Source organism: Sinocyclocheilus grahami, unplaced genomic scaffold (assembly GCF_001515645.1).
Source record: "Sinocyclocheilus grahami isolate Dianchi unplaced genomic scaffold, SAMN03320097.WGS_v1.1 scaffold588.1, whole genome shotgun sequence".
Taxonomy (NCBI): Eukaryota; Metazoa; Chordata; class Actinopteri; order Cypriniformes; family Cyprinidae; genus Sinocyclocheilus; species Sinocyclocheilus grahami.
Window position 1 is genome coordinate 304,940 of NW_015505767.1, and position 27,616 is coordinate 332,555.

General features: G+C 37.7%; 1 protein-coding gene across 1 annotated transcript in view; it reads right to left on the reverse strand.

Annotated features, from left to right (window-relative positions):
* LOC107557024 (neurexin-2-like) overlaps positions 1-27,616 on the reverse strand; it is a gene marked incomplete at its 3' end in the record, with an annotated part of 379,214 nt that overhangs the window by 295,121 nt on the left and 56,477 nt on the right. Inside the window, exons 2-3 of the mRNA XM_016240325.1 lie at positions 11,686-12,921; positions 2,133-2,153 (exon numbers count right to left, since the gene is read on the reverse strand). Of these exons, the coding sequence (XP_016095811.1) occupies positions 2,133-2,153; positions 11,686-12,409 (745 nt within the window). The remainder of the gene's footprint in view (positions 1-2,132; positions 2,154-11,685; positions 12,922-27,616) is intronic.

Sequence of the window (27,616 nt, forward strand, 5' to 3'; positions counted from 1 at the left end):
TAGTTAGGACATGGTGAATGACATTTATTGAAATTTATTCCTGTGAGGGCTAAGCTGAATTTTTAGAAGCCATTACACCAGTCTTCAGTGTCACATGATCCTTTAGAAATCATTCAGATATGCTCATTTGGTGCTCAAGAAACATTTCTTATCGATTTCTAAACATTTCTAAAGTTGTAAATCTTTACTGTCACTTTTGATCAATTCAATGCATCCTTGTTGAATAAAAAAAGAAAAGAAAAAAAATGTCTGAAAGGTAGTTTGGATTAATAAATGCTGCAAAAGTATAGTTCATTGTTATTTCATGTTAACTATTTTAAGATATTGTGAAAAATATGATGATGATTTGAACAGAACCTCCAGCTAAAATGGTTTGAGTTCTAAATATTAACCAACTTTGAATGCTTCCTAACCAGCAAGTTCTGATTTTGGTCAATCCACTTTACTGTAATTTTTGGTCCTCCAACTAGACGAGCACCAAACTGACATGAATCAACACGGAAATCCATGCAGATGGTATTTTCAGCAGTGACATGGCGGAGGCATCCGACCCAACACAAAACTAAATTTTCCCATATCTGCTTTCTGCTACAACACCTCCATCTTCCTGTGACCACCCAAACACGAACAGGCTCATCCACAAACACTCACTGGATCTCCATGTGACAGAATTTTAATGCTGTACATACACAAACTGATGCGACACCTAAATCAAACTTTTCAGATGTCAAACTGCATTCCAGAGAAGGTGACGAAAAAAAGCGGAGTGGTTGCGAGATTGCTTGAACGAGTGCCATCTTTGTTTTCATGCATTCTGCACTAGAAACAAAGTGCTGACACTGTGTGAATGCTTTAATCCAATAGACACAAGCACTTGCTTTATATGGCACATCCCTGTCCAATTCTTGCCATTTGATGTCTGCGTAGTCCTAGCAATTGAGCTCTTCACAAGGGAAACCGAGGATGATTAAAAGTCTAGGCTAAAAACACATGTTGTAAAAGAAGGCCTCTGTCATCCACTAGTGTCACTGTGGCCTTTAAGATAACCTTATTCTGTTGAGAACGAATACAATACAGACACTGCCAATGATCACAGGCGCTTCAATAACATCGAGTGTACATTTTAAATAGAGCAGACCTTTTCACAATAGACTGCTCCTTTTTCAAGACCTCAGAGTTGCACCGCGTTTTTTTAGTTGCATTTTTTCACCATTTCCATCTTACCATTTTAATTTTCAAACAGTTCACAAAAATAAATAAATAAAAAAACCTGACTTTCCTCTATGTATCTGTTAACAGTGTTTTAACATCTACTGAATAATGCACTACATCATAATTTTCAAGCCCAGACATCACATCAGCCCCGAGGCACAATATAATACATTTTAAATAACCACGGCATCATGGATCTCCTCAATCAGAGAGACATTTTTCATCGCTAGCTTTTGAAAATCAAGATTGAGTTGATGAATTTCCCGCAGGTCTTAGACTCAACCCATCCATCCACATAAAATATCGAGGTCCTTGGAGCTAAAAACAAAAGGACGGACATCACAAACCGTGGCATTTAAGTTTTATCATTCACAGAGAAGGTGTTGGAAAAATAATATATACTTGGGATCTTCGCCAGCATTCAAACTTGTGAGTTGTGAAGTGTCAAGCCTTGCAGGATTCATCTACGCCTAACTGCGAGGTTCAATTTATCTTCCCCATGAGCTGTATATGGCAGAGCGGTTTTGCATGACCACTGCCAGCTGCCTTAATCCTAGCCTGGGTTGCACTTATGCGCTCTAATTCAGCAGATCTAATTCAGAGATCATTTAAAAGCTGCAGCGCTGGAGGCCCGAGCCTCCGGCCCTGCAAAACTGGAGACCAAGCATTATAAAATCCTCCACAACATAAATGCTCCACCATTGAGCGTTTACTCGCGCATAGCCGGTGTGGCGTGTGCAACGGCACATGATGCTCAATCTGTCGCTGAATCTGGTCTTTCTCATGCAGGTGAGTGATTTTAGGCCACTCTAGTCAGTCAACAGAACTGCAGTACAAACTGACAATGCAAGGAAGGATGACACCAGCATCAATATCAGCTCTAGCATATCAGATCTGAAAAGACAAAACATTGGTCTTACCTCCTAAAACTTGCTGGAGAGCTGCAGCAGGAATGATGGGAAAGAAGAAAGAGAATAATAAATCAACAACACAGAATCCACCATTTGTCATTCAGCCTGTTGAAACTATAATGAGCAGAGTAAATGCCATTGCTGAAGAGAGTATGTATGTGTAATTGCTAGGTGAGACTATCAAAATATCAAGTTAGATGAGGTTTTATGTTATGGTTCACAGTTAAGTAAATATATCATGCCAAATACTACTATTATGAATCAGTTTATCCAAACTGTTACATGGAAAACAGGCTAAAATGAAAACTACTATAAATATAAATTTAATAACAGTATGTAGGCCTACTTGTAATCCTACACTTCATAAATATTCAGGTGTGGGAGCAAAACATCATGTGGATCCAAGAAAAATCATATGCATCAGTAAGATAAGCATTCAAGAAATGTGAATTAAGGAACTCAGAGGGTGAAAGTCATTTTAGAGTGGTTAAAGAGTATTACTCAAAAGCGTACATGATATCTTTGAGGGTATGTGAACTAAAATACCACCACTTGAGTATACAGTAAGTACTTACAAATGTTGTTAGCAGAAACTTTAAAAAGCTCATAATTGCATAGTCTACTGTAGATTTCAGTCTGACTAAAACATGATAAAAATGCACGCACCACTTGTTTGAGTCATAAATCAAGTACACTCAAATGTTATTGTCATTACTGCAGATAACCGTTTATAGTAGTCTAGATGATTAGACTCATGGGCGCTGGGATGCATGTTGCTTGTGTTGTTTTCTGAGATACAACGATTAAATCTATAAGAGTTTCTTGAACTTCAGGAACTTTTATTTCCCAGGGGTTGATTTTTATTAAAACTAACAGAATTCAACTTTTTTCTTTTTGTTATATAAAGGTCAAATTAAACCGGTCTTGAAACTTTTAACCAACTCTGTGTCCAAATGGACCACTGGACCACAAAACCAGTCTTAAGTCCGTTGGGTATATTTTTAGCAATAGCCAAAAAATATTGTATGGGTCAAAATTATCGACTTTTCTTTTATGCCAAAAATCATTAGGCTATTAAGTAAAGATCATGTTCCATTAATATATTTTGTAAAGTTCCTACAATAAATATATCAAAACTTAATTTCTGATTAGTAATATGCATTGCTATGAAACTTCATTTGGACAAGTTTAAAGGCGATTTTCTCACTATTTTGATTTTTTTTCACCCTCAGATTCCAGATTTTCAAATAGTTGAATCTCGGCCAAATATTGTCCTATCCTAACAAACCATACATCAATGGAAAGCTTATTTATTCAGCTTTTCAAAAAATTGACCCGTATGGTTTTGTGGTCCAGGGTCACAAATGTGCCTACTGCTCTACAATAGTAGGTGAAAAACAATGTGTGTAGTATTCATAAAACAGTAGGAGAAAAGTATGACAGTTTGAGAACTTAGACAGCTTGTGATTTTGAACGCAACTAATGTTTTCATTTATTTTTTCCTACTTTTCACATCTTTCATGTATAGATTTGTATTGTTTTACCCTTTTCCCAGAAATACTCAAATATTTAATCTAAATCAACTGAAATAAGAATTTATCTTAAAACATGACAATCCATCATAAAAATTTAAATTACTAAATTTAAAACTATGATAATCTGAACAAAGAGTGAAATAAAAATAGTGTCAGATCTTGATATGAAATTAGACTCATGTCTAGTCTATCTAGTAGAACATTTTAAACCCTTAGGCGGTGTTGAAAATCCTTTACCCAGTTTGGTGGCCTTTTAAAAATTGCTTGTAAATCTCTCATTACGCTATATTATCACCAAGTCTTGTATCTCAGTCTTGTTTTTTGGAACTAATTGGTTGCAGGTCTTATTGATCTGAGCTTATGCACCTCAGTTTTTGAGTGAAAAAAGACATTATTTGTGGATAATTCTGACAGTGTTCACTCAAAAACTGAAGTAACAAGTGCAACTAGGCAGGAAAAAAAGCGCAAAAAAATTATAGAATTATAAAAATTATATATATTATAGTGACAAAGTGTGTCTATATTTGTGAGCATTTTGGATGCATAAAATTCTAGCTATTAAATTAGAATTATGAAGATGTTGGCCATTTGATAAAAAAAATAATAATAAAAATAATAATAATAACAAAAACAATCTAATGTAATTCACACCATTTCCACTATAGAATGTTATTAAATGTACAGTAAATATACAGTACATAATCTGAGATGTGGTGCAAATGACACTGGAACTGTGTCCAGTGTGTCCAAAAATGGCAGAATTCTCCTTATGCATGCAAATCAAGTGTTGGACAATATAGTAGATACATTTAGCAGACAAATTAAAATTTGAAACAAACATTGCAGTATTTACTTCATAAATTCATCAAACCATTATCATACCATCAAGAGAAGTGACTTTTACTTGTACAGCACGTCTTACAATGAATATATATTGTATCAAATCATTTTTTTCAGAAAACCATGCCTTCGTATCCTCAGTGACTTGTTGTGACAAGAAAAAACCCCCCACAAGATCAAGTGAAGAAAGACAAAACGCTAAGTAGGAACCAGGATTATCCTCCTCCAAGGCACACATTACAATAAATGTACATACTGCTAAATATTATCTACTCACATAATATGTATAATACTAATCACACGTTCATTGTGTTTATTATTCATATGAATAAATCTTGGTACAGACAAAAAGTAATTTGGGACTCATTAATACCATAATTTGAATACTATGACGTTGAGAATACTTCTACAGCAAGTACTCCAAGAGGCCAAAAGGTCAGGTGCTAACTTAATGGCATACTTGAGACCACAGGACAGACTCAGGCAAGCACAGGTCCGAGTGAGGTTTGGAAAACCTTTCCTGTGAAATAATAGGAGTCAGGGGAGGACGTCAAAGGCTTGCTGGGTGGAGCTAGTGTGGGGCTGGACTGTCTGGTCATGAAAGGTGAGTCAGATCACTGTTGCCACTGTGATAATGAGGAGAAAGTAGCTGTGAGAGGAGCTGTTTGCAGCTCTTAAAAGGTGGAGGGCAACAATCCTCCCTCTAAAACACTAATGAGAACACATGGTGGTTTCTACAAGGCCATTGAAAACACAGACCTAACCCTACGGCCAATTAAAGAGGAATCTTTGCGAATGTTATTTTATGTTCATCATTATGTGGCCATGGAGAAGTTGGCACGTAAACGAGCACCCGGGAGAGGGAGGGCTGATCTATTATCCATTTTCCTAATCTTGTTCGCTCAACAGTTACAAATTAAATCTGAGGTTTCCAAGCAAATCTTAATGGACTGATTTATCAATGAAAAGGTTATTTGGACTGTGTCTGTCGGATACCACAGGTGCATTACGTTCGAGGGGGACGTTAGTGCACCCCAGCAATGTTTGCAAAGGGAAGCTGAAAGCACAACAATAGCCGGGACAAAAGACAACACAAAACCCTCAGCGCAAATGCTGCTCGATTGCCTGGAGCGAGACAGTAAATCTCTTAATCACACTGTGTTTGTGGGAGCTGCTTGCTTGGCTCTGGATATCAGGCCATGCAAAACTGTCAACCGCCCATAAATCACGAGGGCCGCTTTAACCTTTACAAGTGCTCTCCTTGGCTCCCTCAAATTGGTCACGGCAACAAAGTCCCGAATTGTAATGAATTGAGCATGGCCATGAGAGCTGACATGGTGACAGCGTCTGGAGCTTCTCAAGATAAGCGTGCTAGGCTAGCACCACGCGGGTTATTAGCATGATCTCAGCCTGTCGGTTTGAAAAAGCCAGAGTGGCATGTAATCTGTCTCTGTTTAGCAAAGTGATGCTAATCCCTTTCATGAACTGAATCAGGTCCTCCAGTGTGAACTCAAATAAGACTAGGCATCTCCATCAACCACGACAATAGAGGAAGTGTCTGTTTACAGGAGCTAAAATATGAAATCAACAGTCTTTTTGATTGCTATTGCAGTAAGTCAATAATATAGGTGTCACCCACTTCACAAAACAGCTTCTCACAGGTAGCATGGCTTCTTGCCAGCAACTTATTGGCAGCTCGTTTCATTATCTGTTTTTGCAAAAGTTCATTTGATCTTTCTGCATAATTGCATGTGTGAATGTTGCAACACAGAGGCTGAAAATCACTTCAACAATGTCTTACTTTCACTGTACCTCAAAAATAATAAGTATTATAATAAGGACAAAATAAAAATTTATTTTACCTTAATTTTTTCTTCACACATCACATGTCATGTTTCATCTTGAGCACTGATAAGCAAGTCTACCTGGTAAACAAGTGTACTTTTGATCAAATTTTATGATTTAAAGTCAAAGTCTGGAACAATCTTGTTTGATCTATATGATTAAAATGACATATTTCCTTTTTGAAATCAGGAACAAATAAATGTTATTCCAATTACATCAGTGGCACTTAAGAACTAATTTAATGAAAATTACTCTTTATTAATTAGCAAGCTAAATAAGTAACAAGTAATCCTGTACTGGCATTTCATGAGAACATGAACTCCAGCAGTACCCCTTTGTCGCTTTGCAGTCTGCCTTTATTTTCCACTATAAGGATTTTGAAAATGCAAAGCCACACAGGCAAACCAGCAAATGCACTTGAGTGCACAGGGATGGGATTTTCCTAGGTCTAAAAGCAAATCTGACAAGCTCCACCAAGCTCCTTTTATTAAACAAAGAAAGCAAATGCAAGCAATATCTAACACGAAGATCCTTTCCCCTCTGAGAAGGAGAGCTAGCATTCATTTTGACCTTGCAAAGGTCTGCCGCAAAAATCAGGTGGTGTGTTGACAGATCATGTAGACCTACCGATAACTGAGTGTTCATTGCATGAAAGAAAGTAAGTGGGTGAATCATGAGGGACACTGAGTTGGAAAATTAAGTTTTATATGAATTCTCATTCTCATGTACAGATTTTTTTCCCCACTAACTCCAAAGATAGATGTCATTATTTATACAGTGGTGTGAAAAAGTGTTGGCCCCCTTCCTGATTTCTTATTTTTCTGCATCAGTAGGTCAGTGTTCATGACTCCATCGTAAGAAAGAGACTGGGCAAAAATAAGACGAGAACCACTGCTGAGCAAAAAGAACAAAGGCTCGTCTCAGTTTTGCCAGAAAACATCTTGATGATCCCCAAGACTTTTGGGAAAATACTCTGTGGACTGACGAGACAAAAGTTTAACTTTTTTGGAAGGTGTGTTTCCCCATAGAGCACAGCGACGACTCATCCAAGAGGTCACAAAAGGCCCCACAACAACATCCAAAGAACTGCAGGCCTCACTTGCCTCAGTTAAGGTCAGTGTTCATGACTCCATCGTAAGAAAGAGACTGGGCAAAAATAAGACGAGAACCACTGCTGAGCAAAAAGAACATAAAGGCTCGTCTCAGTTTTGACCTCACTCGCTTGCATTTTGGCCCCAAAAGAAATACAAAACTGCACAATGGCAGCAGATGTCTGTCTGAAAACAAAATACAGACATGCTTGCATCCTTGGCACACACAGCTCGATGTTGAGGGCAACCCAGACTAATTTGTGTTGATAAATAAGACAGACTCTCAGTCTACATTATTTAATCCTGGGGAGCGGATGGCCTTGTTTTCACAGTGAATGCTCGTTCCCTGAACACTTAAAGAAAAGCCTCTGCGAATTGAGTCTCTCATACAGAGTAAAAAGACCAGTGTAGTAATGAAGTCCAACATTACATGAAAAGGTTTTTGTCTGATGCAAACTAGACCTCTTCCGTGCTTTGCTCTTGCTTTTATAGAAGACTGTAGACTGTAAGGGTGGGCGGCATGACCAAAAACCTTATATCACTTAATATAAGAGTAATTGTAAATCATGGAAACGGTATACATAATGAAACAGTTATTTTTGCAATATTGAAACCGTTGTAGCTCAAACAGTATGGCACTAGCATTGCCAAGGTCATGGGTTTGATTCCCAGGTAAGCCGTGAATTGATCAAAGGTAAACCTGGAATACAATGCCAGTGAGCTGTTAAGTCGCTATAATATCATATCATGCTTTATATATAATATAATATAATGAATGAATTATATTATTACATTATAACAATTGGTTTGCATTAATCGAGTGAGTGAGTGCAAGTTATTCATAAATACAAGTTATAGAATGAATAAAATCAAATACTATAAAATACAATAGAAAATAATAGGGGCTTTTAATAATATTTTATATTATTATTTTAATAATTTGGAGAGGAGAGGAGAGGAGAGCACCCATCTGTGACAGTTTGCAGAATGTATTATTTTTGCTTACAATAGTTTTTCGCTTGGTGCCAGATTCTTTAAACCACAATGAGGATATACTGCAGTATAAATGATACAGCAGAATCTCGTCCAGCCCTACAAGACTGTAGTACTCTGAAGTAAAGTAAAAGTAAAAGCCTGCTTTCGTCATCTCCAGGCATATGAAAGCATCCCGTTAATGCGGAACACTTGTGCCTGTGTGCAATTCTGCTTATGTGCCTTTTAAAACGGTAACTGTACTGATATTAAGAGCTCCCAGCAGGCCCGTGTTAATGCTGTATATACATATATATATATACATATACATATATATATACACACACAGGTCACAGAAGCGGTGGTGATAATACAGCATCTGACCAGCACTGCAGTTTATGCACTGCTCATATATTGGGTTGAGACCTCATTAGTATGCCTGATGCAGATGCGAGAGAAAAGATGCACACACTGCTTATATATCGCTTTGGCCTAGATTTCCATTGTGGCGAGGGCAGCCTTAATTGATACTGACGGCCCTCTTAGCTTTGAGGGTAAAAGCCTGCAAAATTTCACCTGGGAGGTTTGACAAGGGCACGGTGATGGAGCCCACTTCCCACTCACAGTCTGGGAATATTGTTAAATATGAAAAGACATGTGTGTAATTAACCACCACCATTTGATGAGTCTCTGCTAATTCTTCAGAGGATTTGTTATACCAATACTTAACTAGAAATAATAATTACACTGTGACTCTTGATTATCTATGCATTTTTTTAAACACTCAAACATTGTTTGATAAGTCTGTCTTCCAATGGATAATCCCTGGAGAAAAAGCAAGGAATTAAATCATGCAAAAACCAATTGTTCTCTTTAATATTGTCCTTTACCAGTGTCAAATCCAATTTGCTCAATCAACTTTCAGCATGATTTATTTTTCTTTTCTTAACATCTCCCCGTCCCACATATCTCTCTTCTTTTGAAGCGCCGGAAAATTTCATCTTAATTCGAAACGTACTTGCTGGACTCAGTCACGCTGGCGTTCTTTCTGTACAGAGCAAAGCCCCGTTTCCTGTCGACTCCACAGTGGGTAACCTGAGACTGCATTAAATGAAAAGCCAAGCATGAGCTGCCACTGTCTCTGTCCTCGCTGCCTGTTCAATTAGAAGAGGACACGGGCCAAATATATTTCTGTATGAAGTCATGCAGATTTGGCCTCGGGTTTAACACCGTACCGCCATATGACGGACGGTGACTTCTCCAAAGGGCTGAGACATTGCTGAGTGGCCCTAATTAGTCTACATATGTCACCTAGAACAGTTTCTATGGCAAAGTGCTCTCCCATGTTCCAACACATGTCCATGTTTTCATCAGATTAGTAGGGGAATATGCTACACATGCATACAGATCGTACACAGCTAGAATTACAAATGCAAAAAATGTTTCTTCTACTACAGGTCTGTAGAGGTAAGGCATGATAATTTTCTGGCAAAATACATCAATCCAAAATGCTTGGATATGATTTACTGGTGCTTTTTATTGGATTTTGCATAATAATACTGATATAAAATGAAAGATGTCTCATGGTGATAATGCTAAGATGATTTAGTGGATTATTACTTTGGTAGATTACATTATTTTCATTTATATTTCTGAATTTTCTGTATCTCTTTATTATAACTACATTTCCCCCTATTTTGTTTAGCTACATTTTCAGTAATAAAATGGCCAAAAGAAACCATTTGATTTGAATGAAGCTGATATCAGGGTACAAATAATGTACTATCCTTATCTTTCTGTCACATGTTTGGGATGCTTTTTTTGCATATCAATCCTTTATTTACAGTTAAAATAAAATAAAAATCTAAACAGCTGTAAACACGCAAACCCTCGGAACCTGATCTAATGAGATCTACAAAGATATCTCATTAGCTATAAATTCTCAAGGCATTTTAAAAGGCTAATGTGCTGTAATAGCAGACCATCTAAAACACACCACTGTAAAAGTGGTGTGTTTCAGTGCTTCATTAAAGTCGACGACATGAAACGAAAATTCAACCTATTCACATCTATTTTCTAAATACCTGTAATAGATTTTTTTTTTTGACCTTGTCATTTTAAAATAAAAAATGTCATAATGTATGCCGGACTTTTAGTCTGCTAAAACTTCACCTCTTTTCATCTACCCCCATTTTTTTAGTGCTACACCCACATCTCAAAACCAATCAAAAAATGATGCGTAGAACCAAGTCTGTTCCGGTTACACCTGAATGTATGTCACAATATGGAATAAAAAAAATCTGCAATAATTTACGCTTTATCATGACTTCAAGGAAGAGATTATCTCCTTTTTATATTTATTTTTTGCTACTCAACCTTCATGTCATTCCAAATCTGCATGACTTTCTCTTCTGAGGAAGGCAAAAGGTGATTTTTTAAAAGAACATCCTGGCCACTCTTGTTAATATAATACAAGTTAATTAGAAATGAGTTAGTCAAACAGCAAAATGGTAAAGTACCATAAACGCATCATAGAAGTGGTCCATCTGACTTGCATGCTATATTCATAGACTTCTGAAGTCATGTAATAGCTTTGTGTGTAATTTAAAAGTTGACATCTCCTCTAATCTTCAACTCACTGGTTCACTGATTTGGATACACACTGGACAACAGTTCACTGGAGAGGAAGATTATCAGTGAATATAGTCTTAATTTTAAGTCGGTTCCTCACACAAAGCTCTTATATGACTTCAGAAGACTTTAAATATAGTGCACAATTCACATGAACCACTTTCAAGCTGCTTTTGCACTATTTTCAAAGCTTGAAATCCCATTTATTGTAATTGCATAGAAAAGAGCAACCAGACTATTATTTAAAATGTCTCCTTTTGTGTTCCACAAAAGAAAGAAAATAACACTAATTTAGTTACAAACCCATGTGATGGCAGAATTTCCATGTTTGGCTGAGCTATTCCTTGTAACATGATTGAATCACCCAACTTTCCTAAAAATTTCAGTTACATCATAGATAATGCAAATATTTTTGCAGTCAAACAGCATTTTAAGTGCATAAGAAGAAGATAAGACAAACCCTCAACCAAACGATTAGAAAACAGGCAGACCAGATCAGATAAAGTTGAATAATTTCCAGCTCCTGAGCCCTTGAGTTCCTTAAAAGCAAACATTTTACCTTGACAGCTAAGTGCGTTATCCAGTTAGGCATTGTGATAAGAACATCTTCATGTTATGTAAGGCCTTGAAGCACATCATCTTGCTTACCTTCAGTGCAGTATTTCCCTTTGTAGCCAGTATTGGAGCAATCGCACAGCACCTCACTGTCATGAATGGAGCAGCGTCCTCCGTTGCTGCACGGGTTTTGTTTGGTACACAGGTATTCCAGATCGTTCTTCACGCCCTGACTGTCCAGGAGAGCAGGAGGAGTCTCTCCTAACTTCAAGTTGGCGATCAGGCCTCGGAAAGGCGGCTCGTATTTGACCGTGCTGGAGGTGAGGGCCGAGAGACGCACGTCCGGTGGGATCCCACCCACGTACAAGTCGCTGGCCACCATCATTTCCCTTCGTTTGGACTTCACCTCCACCACTTTGTTCTCCCCATCCATCGCCAGCATGGTCTCACGGTAATTCCTCGTGAGCAGTACGCGATGCCAGCGTTCATCGTTGATGTGCGTCTCCATGTGCAACGAGGCCGGCTCGCCGCAGTGGATGGCGAAGCGCAACTGCAGACGGCCGTCGTTGATCAGGAGCTCCAGGAAGTCACAGTTGCCGCCATCATCCAGGTACAGCACTACAGCTTTGCTGATGTTCGTCTTCATGGTGAAGCTCAGATCTCCGGTGGCTCCCGCCTCCCAGGGTCCATAGCGAACCCACTGACCCGGCAGACCATCAAACTCCAGAGCAGCAGTGATAGCTATGGCCACCATGAGCCCAAGCCAAAAGGAGGCCCGCGAGAACTTCGCGCCGCACCTCCACTTCCGTGTCATCATCTTCCAAGTGTGCTCCTAATCCTCCTTTTCTAATGTTCCGTTTCTCTTAATCCACTGCAGAGGAGAGATTTATTCCCAGTGTAGCGTATTAATATATCTGGCCTTTTCGAAAATAGCGCTGCAGAATTGGTAAGGTCCCAGTTTTCAAAAAAAAAAAACTAATATTTAAGAGTTTCTTTTCACTAGATTCTCCATCTTGATTCTCTTCTGAGTATCTCCATTGAGGAACACTTCTGAAAGACCATGTACGAAAAAAAAAACTCACACGGTACTTAGTGCTTTGAAATCTAAAACTGCCCTAAAAATCTAGTTGGCTCGACATGTTAAAAGACCGATTTATGCATCTCACCCTCTGGTGAAAGTAGGATTACTGCTGCGGTTGTATTTTTCATTTTGTGGGTAGTAGGTCAAATACATGATTTCTTTCCACAGCAAACCTCAGCTCCCCTTAGAGAAGTGCATCTGCATTCCACCGGCAAGACGTCACCACCAGAAATCCTCTGACCAGGCCTCTGAAAGTAAAAAAAAAAAAAAAAGACAATATGTTATTGTTATTTTATTATCAAAAACGGTTACAAACTTTCATGTTCCCCTAAATTTTGTCTGTGACTCACATCAAAGTGCAATAATTTCTGACCTTTTATTGTGAATTTCTATTAGGAGGCCAGTTTGATCAAAATCAAGACCTGGCAGTGTCATTCCCTCAGCTGAGGATCTTTGAGAGTAACACACTGGGCTAGTTGACAGATCCCCTCATTCTCTTTGCAAATTTGCTGATCAGTTTACAGATGAATATTCACAAACCAGCTCGCAGCTAGTGTTTTAAACAGCTCTGAGCCTCCTGAAGGCCTCTCAGTCAATCAACACCTCTCTCTTTCACCCATATAGTGACTGAGCATAGTAGTGCACTAGTGACAGCGTCTGACAACAGAGGATGACAGATAATAAGACAGAATTTGAGTGTAGTACGGCATCAGGTGAGGAGTGAAAATGATGCATGTTTATTAATGAGGAGTATGCAGCGGCATGATCACACCATACTCCTTTTATTTGGGTGAGCTGTATGTGTGCTGAATTCATTAAAGGGAATATGCAAATCTGCGATAACTGCTTAATGGTTACAGCAAATCAACAGTAACATCTGATCTTGCAGGTCAGTTTTGAGTGCTAGACTGTGGAGGTTACAGCAGACTATTGCAATATACACACACTGTAGAAATTACATATAACCAGTCATATATCAAGAGTCTGGAGATACTGAGTTTATTAATGAGTATGCAGCGGCATGATCACACCATACTCCTTTTATTTGGGTGAGCTGTATGTGTGCTGAATTCATTAAAGGGAATATGCAAATCTGCGATAACTGCTTAATGGTTACAGCAAATCAACAGTAACATCTGATCTTGCAGGTCAGTTTTGAGTGCTAGACTGTGGAGGTTACAGCAGACTACTGCAATATACACACACTGTAGAAATTACATATAACCAGTCATATATCAAGAGTCTGGAGATACTGTATGGCACTGTATGTTATCTGCATTATCTCCATAATTTAATCATCATTTGATGAATTACTACTTGTTCATCAGAAAACACAAGATAGCTCTTTTTAAAAAAGAAAAAAAAAACTTTAATGCTTGGTTTATGTGGAATAGTTGGATTAAAACTGAGGCAAGTTTTCACAAAGTTTTGTGAATGATACATAGTATACATTTATAAATAATTGTACCATTCAATCAATCAATCAGTCAATGTTAGTCGTAATGGTTCAATAAATTAAGAAATAAATACATACATAAAAATCAAGCCTACGTGCCCTGGGTGCGTGGCGTTCTCATTTTTAACTAAACAGGTCTTGCTAAACATATGCAGGTTGGGAAACCAGTTGGAAATCCAAATAGAAAACATTCCTCTCTTTCTCCCGGTACGGTCATTGTCATTAAAGTCATTATCTGCCCTTGAGAGTGATGTATGACTACAACACAGTGCATAACAATGAAGAGAGCAGAAGAGGTGACCCTGACAAAGCATTTGGCATGTTTCTGTCCACTTATGACAGTGAGAAAACCCACTCCGAATTGTTATCTACCCCCTAATGATGTTTTAGCGCAGATTTAAGCACTCAAAAAACTTGCTGATCAAAGCCTGGTTCCCAGGTCAGTGTGCTATCTGAGCTAGAACCAAATAGAGTTAGCCATGCTTTCTGCTCTTACATTGGAGAGTAATGGACAGCATAAGGATGCACTGAGGGCACTTTAGGGAGCGAGTCCATGGCGTGAATGTACAATTAGCACATACGCAGCAAAACGCCCACTGAATACATGAGCATCTTTTGTCAAGCTTATATTTAAAGATCACACTCGAATTAGTGCATTCATATTCAATTAAGCATTGCGGTTCTGCCTCACATTATTTCCTCTTGATGTTTCTTTTAATTAGCCAAATCAAATTGACATGATTAAAAACAGAGTCCTCCTCCACTACCTACCCACACGAAATGGCAGTTCCGGAAATAATCTACCCCTTTTTGTAGCTGCAGAACAGCATCCGGGGCTGTGCTAAGCAGGAATGGCAAACGTTTAGCAAATGGATGGTTCAGATTGTGCATTCACGACTTCAGAGCACTTGGTCCATATGAGGAGAGATAATTGAGATGAGGTATGTGACTAGTCGCGAGGGAGAAGGCAGCCCGCTGCAATGACAGAGAAGCGGTCTGTCCTTTCAGCACCACGGACAGCAGCCAGCAAATATCAGCACCACGGACAGCACCACTGACCTGCCATCAGTGAGAGCTCCAGGCTTGGATGTGAGATCAGTAGAGCGGCATAGGATGCAGCTGAAATCCCATTTAAGCAGAACTGTGTGAGGCTCAGAGGGAGAGAGCTATAAGCTTAAAGTCCCAGATGATTGGGCTAACTCCACCTGTCTGATGGACGAAGGGTTCAAAGCAAGAGCAGGTAGAGGCTAGCAAACTCTTTGACATGCTTTCTGTAATCTAACACCCACTGGACCTTGCTTCAACCCATCTTTGTGGAAAACCTGCCCTTTTTACTGTGAAGTCTCATTGGAGGTGGGAATGCATTCGACCCAGGGCTGCCAACCACAGGTCTGTGGAGAACACGGACTACATAAAACTCCTCTTGACATTTCCAAACTCTTAACTAATTTCTAACTTTCCATCTCATGATCTGAGAGATGAGACATTATATCAGGGTGTTTCTTCAACATTAAGCAATTGTGTCCTAAGAGATGATATTTATCTTTTTTGTTATATAAACGTCTGTAATAAAACTGTATTAAAAATGTTATCACGCAATTTTTCTTTTTAAATAATGACTTTTGTTTTATGAGTACATCCATAAAATTTACATAAAAGACCCAGACTTTTGATCTTAAAATATGAAAAGCCATCCATACTTTTATATTATATTATATTATAGTATATTATATATTAATTTCTACATTGGAGTCTTGAGTCAAGGCTGGTCATAGCTACTGCATATTATTTATTTTCAGTACTTTCAAAGAAAAACTATGGCTAGTCCTGCTAATTATGCAGAGAATTCAGGTCTCATTAAAACTGAGTGCTTGCCAGTGCTGTGTGGAGGTGTTGAGGAAAACCTCCAAATGTACACATCATGAGTTATCATCAACTTGCTTAGCAGGGAACAAGTGTTTACCATTTGCACAGCAGTAATTGTGTCTAAAAAGGCTAAACAGGAGAATACAAAAATATTCACTTCATTGTATATACTTTTACACACTTAAGATGCTTTTGACAGCTTGATGTGAATATGAGTAGGAACTCGAGGATTGACGAGGGACAATTCTAGAGGAATATAATCTTCATAAGCATTTATATCAAAGCTCAGCCAAATGTTGCTGGATGAAAGAGGCTCTCTGTGAATACCATCCATCGGAGTGCAGCAGGAGTTGTGATGCTCCATTAAAAACATGTGTACGTGTAAATGTGAGATGGAGAGAGAAGGAAGAAAGCAGGGGGTGAAAAGAGGGGGTGGACAGAGACAAGCAAAGTCGCTGGAGGGAGAAATAACACTTACAAATGAAATGCTCAGACACACAATTCCATTATTAAAGCATCTAACATGTGATCCAAAGACAACTTTAATTACCCAGGTGCCTAAAACGATTGCACTGTCTACACGCATTCAGAACATCCGTGAAGCCTCGGGAAAAATCATGCAGAACATGAGGGAGGGAACCTTGGGAGGCGGAGCTATTTTGATTGACGCATGTCTCGACTCCAGCGACAGCTGCGGAGTCCACTCAAAGACAAATTGTCAAGCACATAATCGCAGGGTAAAACATACAAGATCTAATTACCACACATTGTCGGAGTTTCCCCTTCATTCGATCTTGCAGGTGCCAGAAATAATTGCCATGTCTGAAAAGCAAAGAGTAGGCAAAGGCAAATCGAAAGAACTGCGGCTAATGGAATACGGGCCGAGGCGACTGTTGTTTTAAAAACCCCTCCGGTAAGAAACCATTGAGCTGTGAGGTGGGTACTGCAAGTATGCATGCGTTGTGTTTTTCCTGACATATTGCAGAGTACGCAAAAAAGCCCCTCGGAATATCTGCTGTGTCATTGCATTATCTGATTTGCCATTCTGTCTGTTTTTCCAGCATGCTTCCGCTGTTTGGAGGGTTTAACAGCTATAGGAAGTGGGGCGGTTTACGGCATTGAGTGCAAAGCTGCGGGTTGACAGGGGTGGAAGTGTGGTCAAGACTTTGTGTGGCAGCTCTTGCAAGGGGACAGAGCTTGGCGGCAGGGATGTGAATGGTGGCGAGGGGAAGGGAGGACACTGTCTTGGCTGAGTGGATGGAGAGGCCCTGGAGACCCTGGTGTGATGTAGTGCCGTGCGGAGCATGGAGCGAGCGATGAGGTCAGGGCACAGCAGATACAGCATGTGGGCCTGCAGTCCTACAGGACCATCTCATTTGTTTCCTATCACTTCCACAGTCCAAAGGGAGGCCTGAGCAAGCAGGAACCAGGGGGAGGACATAAATAAATCTATGCACATGTCACATCTTGAGGATGATATGACACAAAATGCTGGGGTTCAGTCTGTTCCACACACACGGGGTCATAGATCCTGGGGGGAAAACCACAGGACTTGTACTTTACAACATTCACTGTAATATTGAAAGTAATTGTTTAAAGTTGCAAATACATGTTCTTTCTCCCCCCTGTGCCCAGAATCTTCATACAGGTAAAGATCAGCCATGGCAGGTGTATGACTATTTAATGAACTAGAAAGAGAGCAAAACAGTCCCATTAATTTCCTCCAACATCAATGTTTAAACATTTTAAGACAGACCTACAGTACCATGAGCTCTGAAGTCATTAGGGTGAAGATAAATGCTTTTGTAAAAGCTACAATACAGTGTTATCAACTACAAAAATGACATTTAATAGCCTCAGTAATTGTGAACAACAACATTATCCATGATCCATCAATTTCTGTTTATTTGTTTTTTAACAAAGTTTCCACCTTTCATGAAAAATTCCATAATTGGTATTTTTAGTACACTATTCTCAGATTTTCTTTTAAAAATAGTTTAAGAAAGTGACATTATTTGCCGATATGTTCAAAATAATAATATCAAACTGCAACAGACTTTCTCCACATTTTTTAACATTTTGGAAAATGTATATTATCAATAAGAATAATACATAATTAAATTAATCATATATTATTATTAAATGATTTGTGTATACTTATTAATTTAAACATTGTGACAAACAAAAGATTTTGGCAATACTTTACAAAAAGTTTTCACTAGCTAACATCAGTTAAAGGGGTCATATGATGCAATTTAAATTTTTCCTTTCTCTTTGGAGTGTTACAAGCTCTTGGTGCATAAAGAAGATCTGTAAAGTTGCAAAGACTAAAGTCTCAAATCCAAAGGGATATTCTTTATAAAAGTTAAGACTTGTTCACGCCCTCCTAAAACACGCCCCCACATGTCTACGTCACTGTGTGGGAAGATTTGCATAACACCACCCAAATGTTCATGCAAAGAAAGAAGGTGTAACTTTTATTCTCGCTGTAGTATTGTTGCCGCCGCCGTGTTGTGGAGATGCTGTGTGTTCCATTGTGAAAGTGAAACAACTTTGTTTGTAGGCCTGTCACGATAACAACTTTTTGTTGTGCAATATATTGCCCCAGAAATAATTGCGATAAGTGATATTATTGTCATTTTAAAGACCATTTTATGCCACTGAATATATAATCATAATGTAACCGCATAATAATGCAAGAAGGCCTACACACTTCCAAACGACAACAAACTTTAAATTTTTAAGAATATTTAGATCATGGAAATTAAGTATCAAAATATTAGATACCTTAAAAAACTTGAATAAATAGTAATTAAACATTTTCTAACAAAAAGTGCAAAGTAACAAGTAGAAAAAAAAAGAAAATTGCACAAAGAACTTGTATGGAGATTTTTCTAAGTACAGATTTTTCCCTGACCTTTTTTTCTCTGTAAATGAAGGGTGCACACTATTGCTGAAAAAAACAATCACTACTTAGCAGTCAGATGTCCGTATACACAAAAGGTACAGATCCCTAAACAAGGCCATATCTGCTTTCTCTTTGGAGTGTTACAAGCTCTTGGTGCATAAAGAAGAGCTGTAAAGTTGCAAAGACTAAAGTCTCAAATCCAAAGAGATATTCTTTATAAAAGTTAAGAGTCAACCATGCCTACCTAAAACGGCTCGTTCTAACACGTCTACGTCACGATGTGGGAAGATTTGCATAACACCGCCCAAATGTTAACGCAATGATAGAAGGCGTAACTTTGATTCTCGCTGTGGTATTGTTGCCGTGTGTTCCATTGTGAAAGTGAAACTACTTTGTTTGGCCTTCGAAAATAGGACAATATCCACTTCGTCATGCCTAGAGCTGATCCGTGCTGGTCGCTGAGGAAATATATCAACTTCGCGCTGTGGATCGCCGGATCGGCTTTCACCATGGACGAAGCGGAGTCCAGCCCGGGGTCGTCACATGTGGTTGCCGCAAGCCTGCCGGCCTCCGCTCACTCAAGCCGCTTTTGGATGGACATGACTAGAAATCAGTGGTTAAGTTGTATTTACAATCCATTTCAACCCAAATATTAAGATGTGTGCACCGCATTTTATGGAGGACTGTGTCGCGCCGGGACACACGGAAACACAGTATAGTAAGGGGCGTAACATTTCAGTCACAACGCATTGGATAGCTGACCAATCAGCGTATACCTCGCTTTTCAGAATGATGAGGTTTGTAAAAATTAACGTGTTTCAGAAAGGCAGGGCATAGAGGAGAAACTATAATGTACATTATGTGGAAAATAATGTGTTTTTTTAACCTTAAACAGCATAAACACATTGCATTACACCAAATACACAAAATAAGGTTCTTTTTAGCAACATCATATGACCCCTTTAACTACATTAGCTAACATGACCTAACAATAAAAAAATTTCATAAAGCATTTATTAAACTTATTTGAAGTTAATCTCAACATTAACTAATACATTACTAAAATCAAAAGTTGTGTGTTAACATTAGTTAATGCACTGTGAACTAACATGAACATTTTTATTAACTAACATTAGTTAATAATGTTCCTTATGTTAAAGTGATACCAATATTTTTAACAAACAAAATAACATTAGGGTTCAAAAGCAGTGATGTCGATACTGAAATTTAAAAAATGTGACAATGCCAGTATTCCTCCTTTGCATTTTGAGCACGGATTCTTAAACACCTCTGATTGGCTAATGTGTTCACACACTCAACATATGTCTGTGATTGGGTACGATGATCATCACTTCGAAAACATGTTGTAAATTCACATCTTTTACGCTCTTTAACGAGCGCTTACACAGATACACACGTGAGCGTTTGAAAGCAGGCGTCTATCAGCAGATCGGTCTATGAGCAGATATATTAAGGATCCATTGATAGGCACAATGGCCAATCAGAGGAGTATAATAATCCACTCAACATGCTAGGGGGAAATGCAGGTATCGTCACATTTTTTAAATTTCAGTGTCGTGCGCTTTGCTTGGCCATTTGTTGTGATAAACAGTTAAGTGTGTCCAGCTGACTTCAATTTGAGTTTTGTTAAACGAATAAAAAAAGAAGCTTAGTTTACCGCGGAAGCAGTCGCGGCTGCGGTCGTGTGAAGACCGAAGAGTGTAAAGACGATCGACTCTACCATGCGTCTCCACCAGGCAGGGACACCGGCAAAGCATAAGTATCGCTTTTTATTTCTCCTCTTTCCTACTACTTGTTTCACTTCTGTTTCAGTTTTTTATAACCATTTCTTACTATGTGTCGGTAAGTTGTTGTTATTTTAGCAAGTGTGTTTGGCTCAGTGTTATTTTTTAGGATTACTGATGAACTAATGTAGTTTGATTTGTATTATCTATTTTAGTTTTAGTTACAGTTGTAGTAATGTTGTCATTTTTTTAGTTTTTTATTATGTCTATATAGGTTTTTTATTACATTTTAGTTTTACTTAATTTGAGTTATTTCAGTACTTCAACATACAGAATGGAAATGACATAATATATATATATATTGAATGTATTTATATATATATGTACATGTATATGTATATGTGTGTGGTTGTACATACATGTAGTTGTTTTTTGGTGTTTGGCTTAGTGTTATGTTAGAATCATTATTATACCCATACCTTTTGTTATTTTAATATTTTGAATTGTTTTTAGCTTTATTTTTTTTGTTTTCATTTAAATGTTTAGTTTTGAAATGTTGTTGTATGCATTTGTCATTTTTAATTTATTTTATTTTCTTAAATGTGTATATATATATATTATTTATAGAGTTTTAGCTTTTAGTTTTAATTACTTTTTCTTATTTGTAAGTTGCTTTGGATAAAAGTGTCTGCTAAATTACTAAAAGTAAAGTAAAAGCAAATGAGTAACGCTAGTAACGCTGAGATAATGGATGTGAAAAAATACTTTCAGAACAAAACGTGGCCAGAGAACAACAGATTCCATTGCAAAGGATTTGTCATTCAGACAATTCTCCAGTGAATCTTGTCTATCATTAAATGGACAAGGATGAACCTCTCGGTTTCGAATCAAATCAATATATATCCACAACACCTCACGATGGATGGCAGGTGTGACCTCGGTGGCTCTCGAATGGAATCAAATGTAAAGAAAATCAATACGGTGAGAATCAACAACAGGGAACGAGGGGTGACAGTCTTTAGTTAACTGATGCTTCTGGCTCGGCCCACGCAATTCGACAACAAAGTCATTGCCTAACTTGCTCATCCTGTCCCCAAGCTTTTTACGCTAACCGGCTGTGACAACTATGACACAAGCAGTCACATTAGCGTACCACTTCAGTTTGTATCCTGTGCAATTTACCTTCCTCAGTGGATACCAAAGTGGCACAGCGGCATTATTTCTCCCCTCTGCTGTACGCAACAAAGCCATGTATGTATTCAATGAGCGCAAATGTACACACGCGCAGAATGGACCCAAACCACTGCTGTTAACCGCAACTGATATTATCTATTCTGTTTAAAAAAAATAAAAAATAATAATAATCACAAGCCATGTGAGATGGAGCTCAAAGTCATGAAAAACATGATACAATATATCTAGACATTACAGAGATGTAGGTGAATCATAAACTAACATGTTGCTAGACTGTTTAACCTCATAAGACACATTCAAATTTAGGGATGCACCGATACCACTTTTTCCAGTACTCGCCCGATACCGATACTTTTATTTTTGTTACTTGCCAATACAGAGTACCGATACCAATATTTTTATTGCATTTGTACATTTTTTTAAATATTGGGTACAGAAACCAAAAGAGTATGTACTGTATAATGTAGTTGGTTAACTTCATTTATCAAATAGATAGTCAAACCAAAATGTATAGACCCCTTCAACATTTCTCACATTATCACAGTTTATTCGCTATAGTTTCGAAAATGGTAATAAAATATGACAAGAACTCAGAGTTAAACTGTGTGAGAACAAATTCAGCTTGATAATGTCAGATGACTTTGATAGAAAGGTATGTAATGGATTACAATCAACCAAAAATTATTCAGACAGCTGTTAGTATGACAGTATTTACACAACTATCAATACTCAGTTGGGCAACCCTCAGCCTTAATGACACCCTGTAGTCTTCTTTGCATACTGTCATCCAGGTTCATGCAAACCTGAACTTCAATTTTTTTCCCAGACTCGGTCTGAATATTTTTTGGTCCCAAATTTGTATCAGTTTTACTGGTAGTCCACTGTATGAAGAATTTTTGGGTATAATTTGACACAGTTTACTTTATTTTGCTATCCTCACCTACATAAATGAACGATAGTGTCCTGCACATACTAGTAAAAAAAATTTAAAAAATTGTAGGAATATAATGCCGATACCGATTTTTGCCGATTCCAATTTTCTTTCTAAGATATATAATTTACAGCATATACAAACAAATATCTACTTTTCTGCAACGCAAAGTTTTATTTTCATAAAAAACACAAGTAAAAATCAGTAATAAAATAAGAACAAATAAAAAAATGGCAAACAACTGCACAAATAAATGCAATAGAATAAAGAGAGCTATGAAACTAAGTTTTTATTCAGGTAAGAAATACTACAGAAATTAAAGTAATCAAATGTAAAATAACACATCCACTGTTATTTTACATTTGATTACTTTAATTTCTGTAGTCTTAATTGTAAAAATTAAATACAGATTAATGCTTACCATTAAAGTTATAAAACGTATTCAGTCAAAAGCAGAAAATGATTTTCTTTGTCTTTTGTTCTTTGATTAACATGACAGACAGCAGGAGGATTATTGGACGGCCGTCCCTTTAAGAGCTTATCCAAAGACCCAATATACTGTTACACAACATGCATTCTCTTTCTCAGCTATTTAACGTTCCAAAACTGACTGTGTTTAACTGGATACTCGCAAAGATGGGTATTTTGACATAATTTTGTATGTATTTGAACGTTTTAGTGCAGTTAGCCACTCATTTTGGTATTTGTGGCTCACAAGCTGTTTGAGACTGAGCGCGGATTGTGCGCTCCACTAATATAGATCAGTGATGGTGCGCGCGCGTTTAGAATATCCGCGAAAACCTAAAATAATGCGCAATACAAGCACTGTTTAACTGGAGCGAATGAGACGTGCGTGAGAGAGAAGGGGTCGTCGGAGAGAAGAGTGGGCCGATCATGAGGAAAATCGGCCGATTCCGATCCCTGACCGATCGATCGGTGCATCTCTAGTTTTTTCATCTGAAATGTGCTGTGATTTATATTCCAAAGCCACTCATATAATGCAGAAACACTCAAGCAAGCAAAACACGTGCAACGCGTGCACTTATTTGTTCTGGTGCAGAATGAGAGGGACATTTCACAGCGCATTTCACACTGGCTGCTAGATTCACTTTCTCCAGAAAGTCGGGTATACCTTTTGGGTTGAAAATAAATTATGTTTATAGTGAATGCCCCTATAAATTGTCTTAGTTTTACGATTTAGTTTTAATCTTAATGATGCGTGTGCTAAGTGAGTGAACATCAAAGATCACACAACAGAAGTGCGCTCTCTCTCTCTCTCTCCCTACCGTTAAGTAACTCGTGTATTGGTTTACTTGTTTTTTACATATCCAACCGAACTACAAACATTCAGTGATGTCTGAGAGAACGGTATATTCACTCGACAAGCTCGCGCATCTGCGCCACCGCGTGCTCAATCCACTCAGCGTGCTTTGCTTATCAGCTCGTGCACATCAGCTATACAGGCGTTAATACTGAATGTTTAACATTATATTCACTGCACACATATACTTCGTCCACATCCTTAATCTCTAATAACTCCATTCTGCTGTCTGTTGTTGGTGTTTCTTTGTCTGAAATTGGCACTTATCACATTTGGTATCGGGGCATTTTAATGAGTACAGGCGCTCAGTATCGGGACTGATACCAGTATCGGTATCGGTGCATCCCTATTAAAATTAGTAGCTCATCCCACATCCACAAGCCACTAGAAGTATGGATGAAACAGTCACGCAGGGGTGGATTGAGCCAATGAGAGCAATTGTACAATGCTCTCTAGACACAAATGTGCTGATACAGGCCATCCAACAGCCAGACAGATGCTGACATACATACTGAAATGAGCAGGAAGCAGTGATGGGGAATCGTACTGGAACATGCCATGCAGGACTGGAAATTTAGAACAAAAAAAAAAAACAAGATGGAAATAAAGAATCAGTTCTTAGAAAAAATACTGGGGTTGAATGATTTATTACATTTGGTTGCATTAACAGTAACTTGACTGACTGCATTATTTTTCAACGGCATATTCAGCCAAGGTGCTGCACCACTAGCGAATCTAGAAAATAAATTATGCGAACTTGATGTGAAAGACTGGGTGTTGCAAAATAACAAAAGATTATAACAATGCATGTTTTTTTATTGTTGTCCTTACTCGTGCATGCGCAGAAACAAACATACTGGTTTTGTCCGATTTGCAAAAAAAAACGTAACTACATTTTTAACAAATTGGTCTTAATGAACAAAATAAAATTCCCACTCTTTTTGAGAAATTATTTTTCATGACGTAATAAAGGGGTCATGACATGGATTCTCTTTATAATTTTAATGTTCCTTGAGGTTCACTTATTATGTTAATATAATATATGTGACAATACCTTTACAAAACAATCTGCAGTCAAATGTCCCGAAGTAGGACTAGGGATGGAACCCTGACGGTTTAAAATTTAATTACCATCAAAACCGTATTTGATTATCGCGATTTTGAAAACTCGTGGTAAATCCTGTCCAGCCAGCATCAGTCTGACGCAGAAGCAGCATGCAATATTGTTGTTTTTTTTTTTGTTTTTTTTGCACGAGATGAAATGGCGGAAGGCAGTGACAGCGCTCGGGAGATTTTTCAGCCATCTAAGAGGACCAAATCGGGGGTCTGGTCGTATTTTGGCTTTTACAAGAGTCCTGAAGGCAATTTAATCGAGGACCCCCTGTCTGCCGATCTTGCAAGAAGAAAATTGCTGCAAAAGGGGGAAATGCATCAAATTTGCTCAGTCAACTTTGTGACCAGCACCCACTGTTATATAGCGAATTCAAGGTAACGTTTACATCAATACCAAAACTAACTGGGCAAATAATTGGACAAAAAATATTGATTAGAGAGATTAAATATTTCGTTATCTCACTTGTAATTAACGCAAAGCTTCCGCGAAGAAAAGGTTTCAGCAAGTGGCTTTGAGCCAAGACGAACGAACATTCAAACTATAAGGTTGACATTTAAGGGATAATGTATTGTATATTGATAGTTAACTTATTACACTGATTTTTTTTTGTTTTCCTATAATAATATATAAATATGGGGATATGAAATATTGAATTGAGATTAATGTTTTGAAATCTTACCCGTTTATAAATCCATTATGAACAGTGTACAAAACAATCGTCAGTGTACAAGTGTTCAATATACAGTGTACTAAATTCCTCTGATTTCATTTTCAATACAATCAAAAACTGAGACGCAAGACGACAAGCTGCATTTGAATGAAACAAGAGAGCACATCCACACCTCTGCGGTAATACAAGAGACATTGGGCGAATTCCAAACAGAAGTGAGCATCCCTATGCCCTACTCCCTTCGAAGGGCAGAGCCCTTGAAGTGTGTTCTTTGAAGGGTGCAGGGCATTACTGTCTCGTATAAGCGTTTGAAACTCCCTTGGCGAAGGGAATGACTGACCAAATGTTACCTTGACAACGCTGCGCATGCGTGCAGTATTCAGTACTCCATCAGTTCTTGCAACTAAATGTATTATTATTATTTTATTCAAATATTGTCTAATTGTGTCTTATTTACTATTAAATGTTTTCAAACTAAACTTGCTTACACTACCATCTTAAATCATATTTCTATCACTGACGAAAAATATGTTGTCTTAAATAGAATAGGCTAATTAAATGGTGTCTATTTTAATGTATGTTTGTATGTGAACTCGAAATCAACCCCAACTTTGCTTTAAAAAGCATCACAAGATCTCCTAACCGAAGATCACATGATCACTAACGGAAATCACATCGTATATATACATTTTAAAATATATATATTATAAAATTGCATATATATATATATATATATATATATATATATTTTGTGTGTGTGTGTGTGTATATATATATATATATATATATATATAAGTGATGTATTATTATTAGGGCTTCATGTTAATGTTAATTTAATGTTTATGCTAAAAAAAGTGCATATATCTGCTAATTGTATTTGTGGTTTGTTGATTTTCAAATTTAAAACTTATTGAAATGTTTTCAGTGTGTGTATCAGTTCTTTTTGAACATTTTCATCAAATTTGAACAAAACCGTGATAATATTGATAATCGTGATAACGTTGGTCACTATAATTGTGATATGAAATTTTCATACCGTTACATCCCCAAGTAGGACTCAAGACTGGTAGTTATAAGAAACAAAATTAGGCACCAAATTATTATTTTTTAAGTGCCACAGAATAAACATGTTTTATTTCTTTTTTTAACACTTTAACATTTCAGCCATAATGTCATGCGTTTATGTCTCATCTTTTCTTGTCTTTATCAGCATATTAATCCATCTTGTAGATGTCCTGGGAACTAAGGTTCATTATCACGGACCAAAACTACAGCCATATTCGCATGGGATTAGTATTACCTGGTGACCTCTAGTCATTTGTAATGATTGCGGAGGTTGTCTGTGATCTTAATCCCGTGCGAATCGGCCATGTCTGTAATTTGTAATTAAAAATTCCCCCGCAAATTACCTACCATATTCCGCCGAACACCGAGGTCCTGTGATAATATTAGTCCCGTGTGAATCGGCATCTCTGTGATTTGGCGGGGTCATATATCATTTTTTCAAGGTTTTTGTTGCCTGTGCACATTTTTAATCATCTTTCGTGAAGAATGCGGCTGTGTTGGGAGTGTTTTGATAGTATTTTGGATTGGTCATATCGCTACACAGGGGCGGTTCTAGGATTTCATCCACAGGCGGGCTGAGCCCTCAGACAGACCATTAGATACAAAGATACAAATTACCTTAATTGAATGAAGTAAACATACACAAATATCCATTAAAGCTACAAAAGTTAAG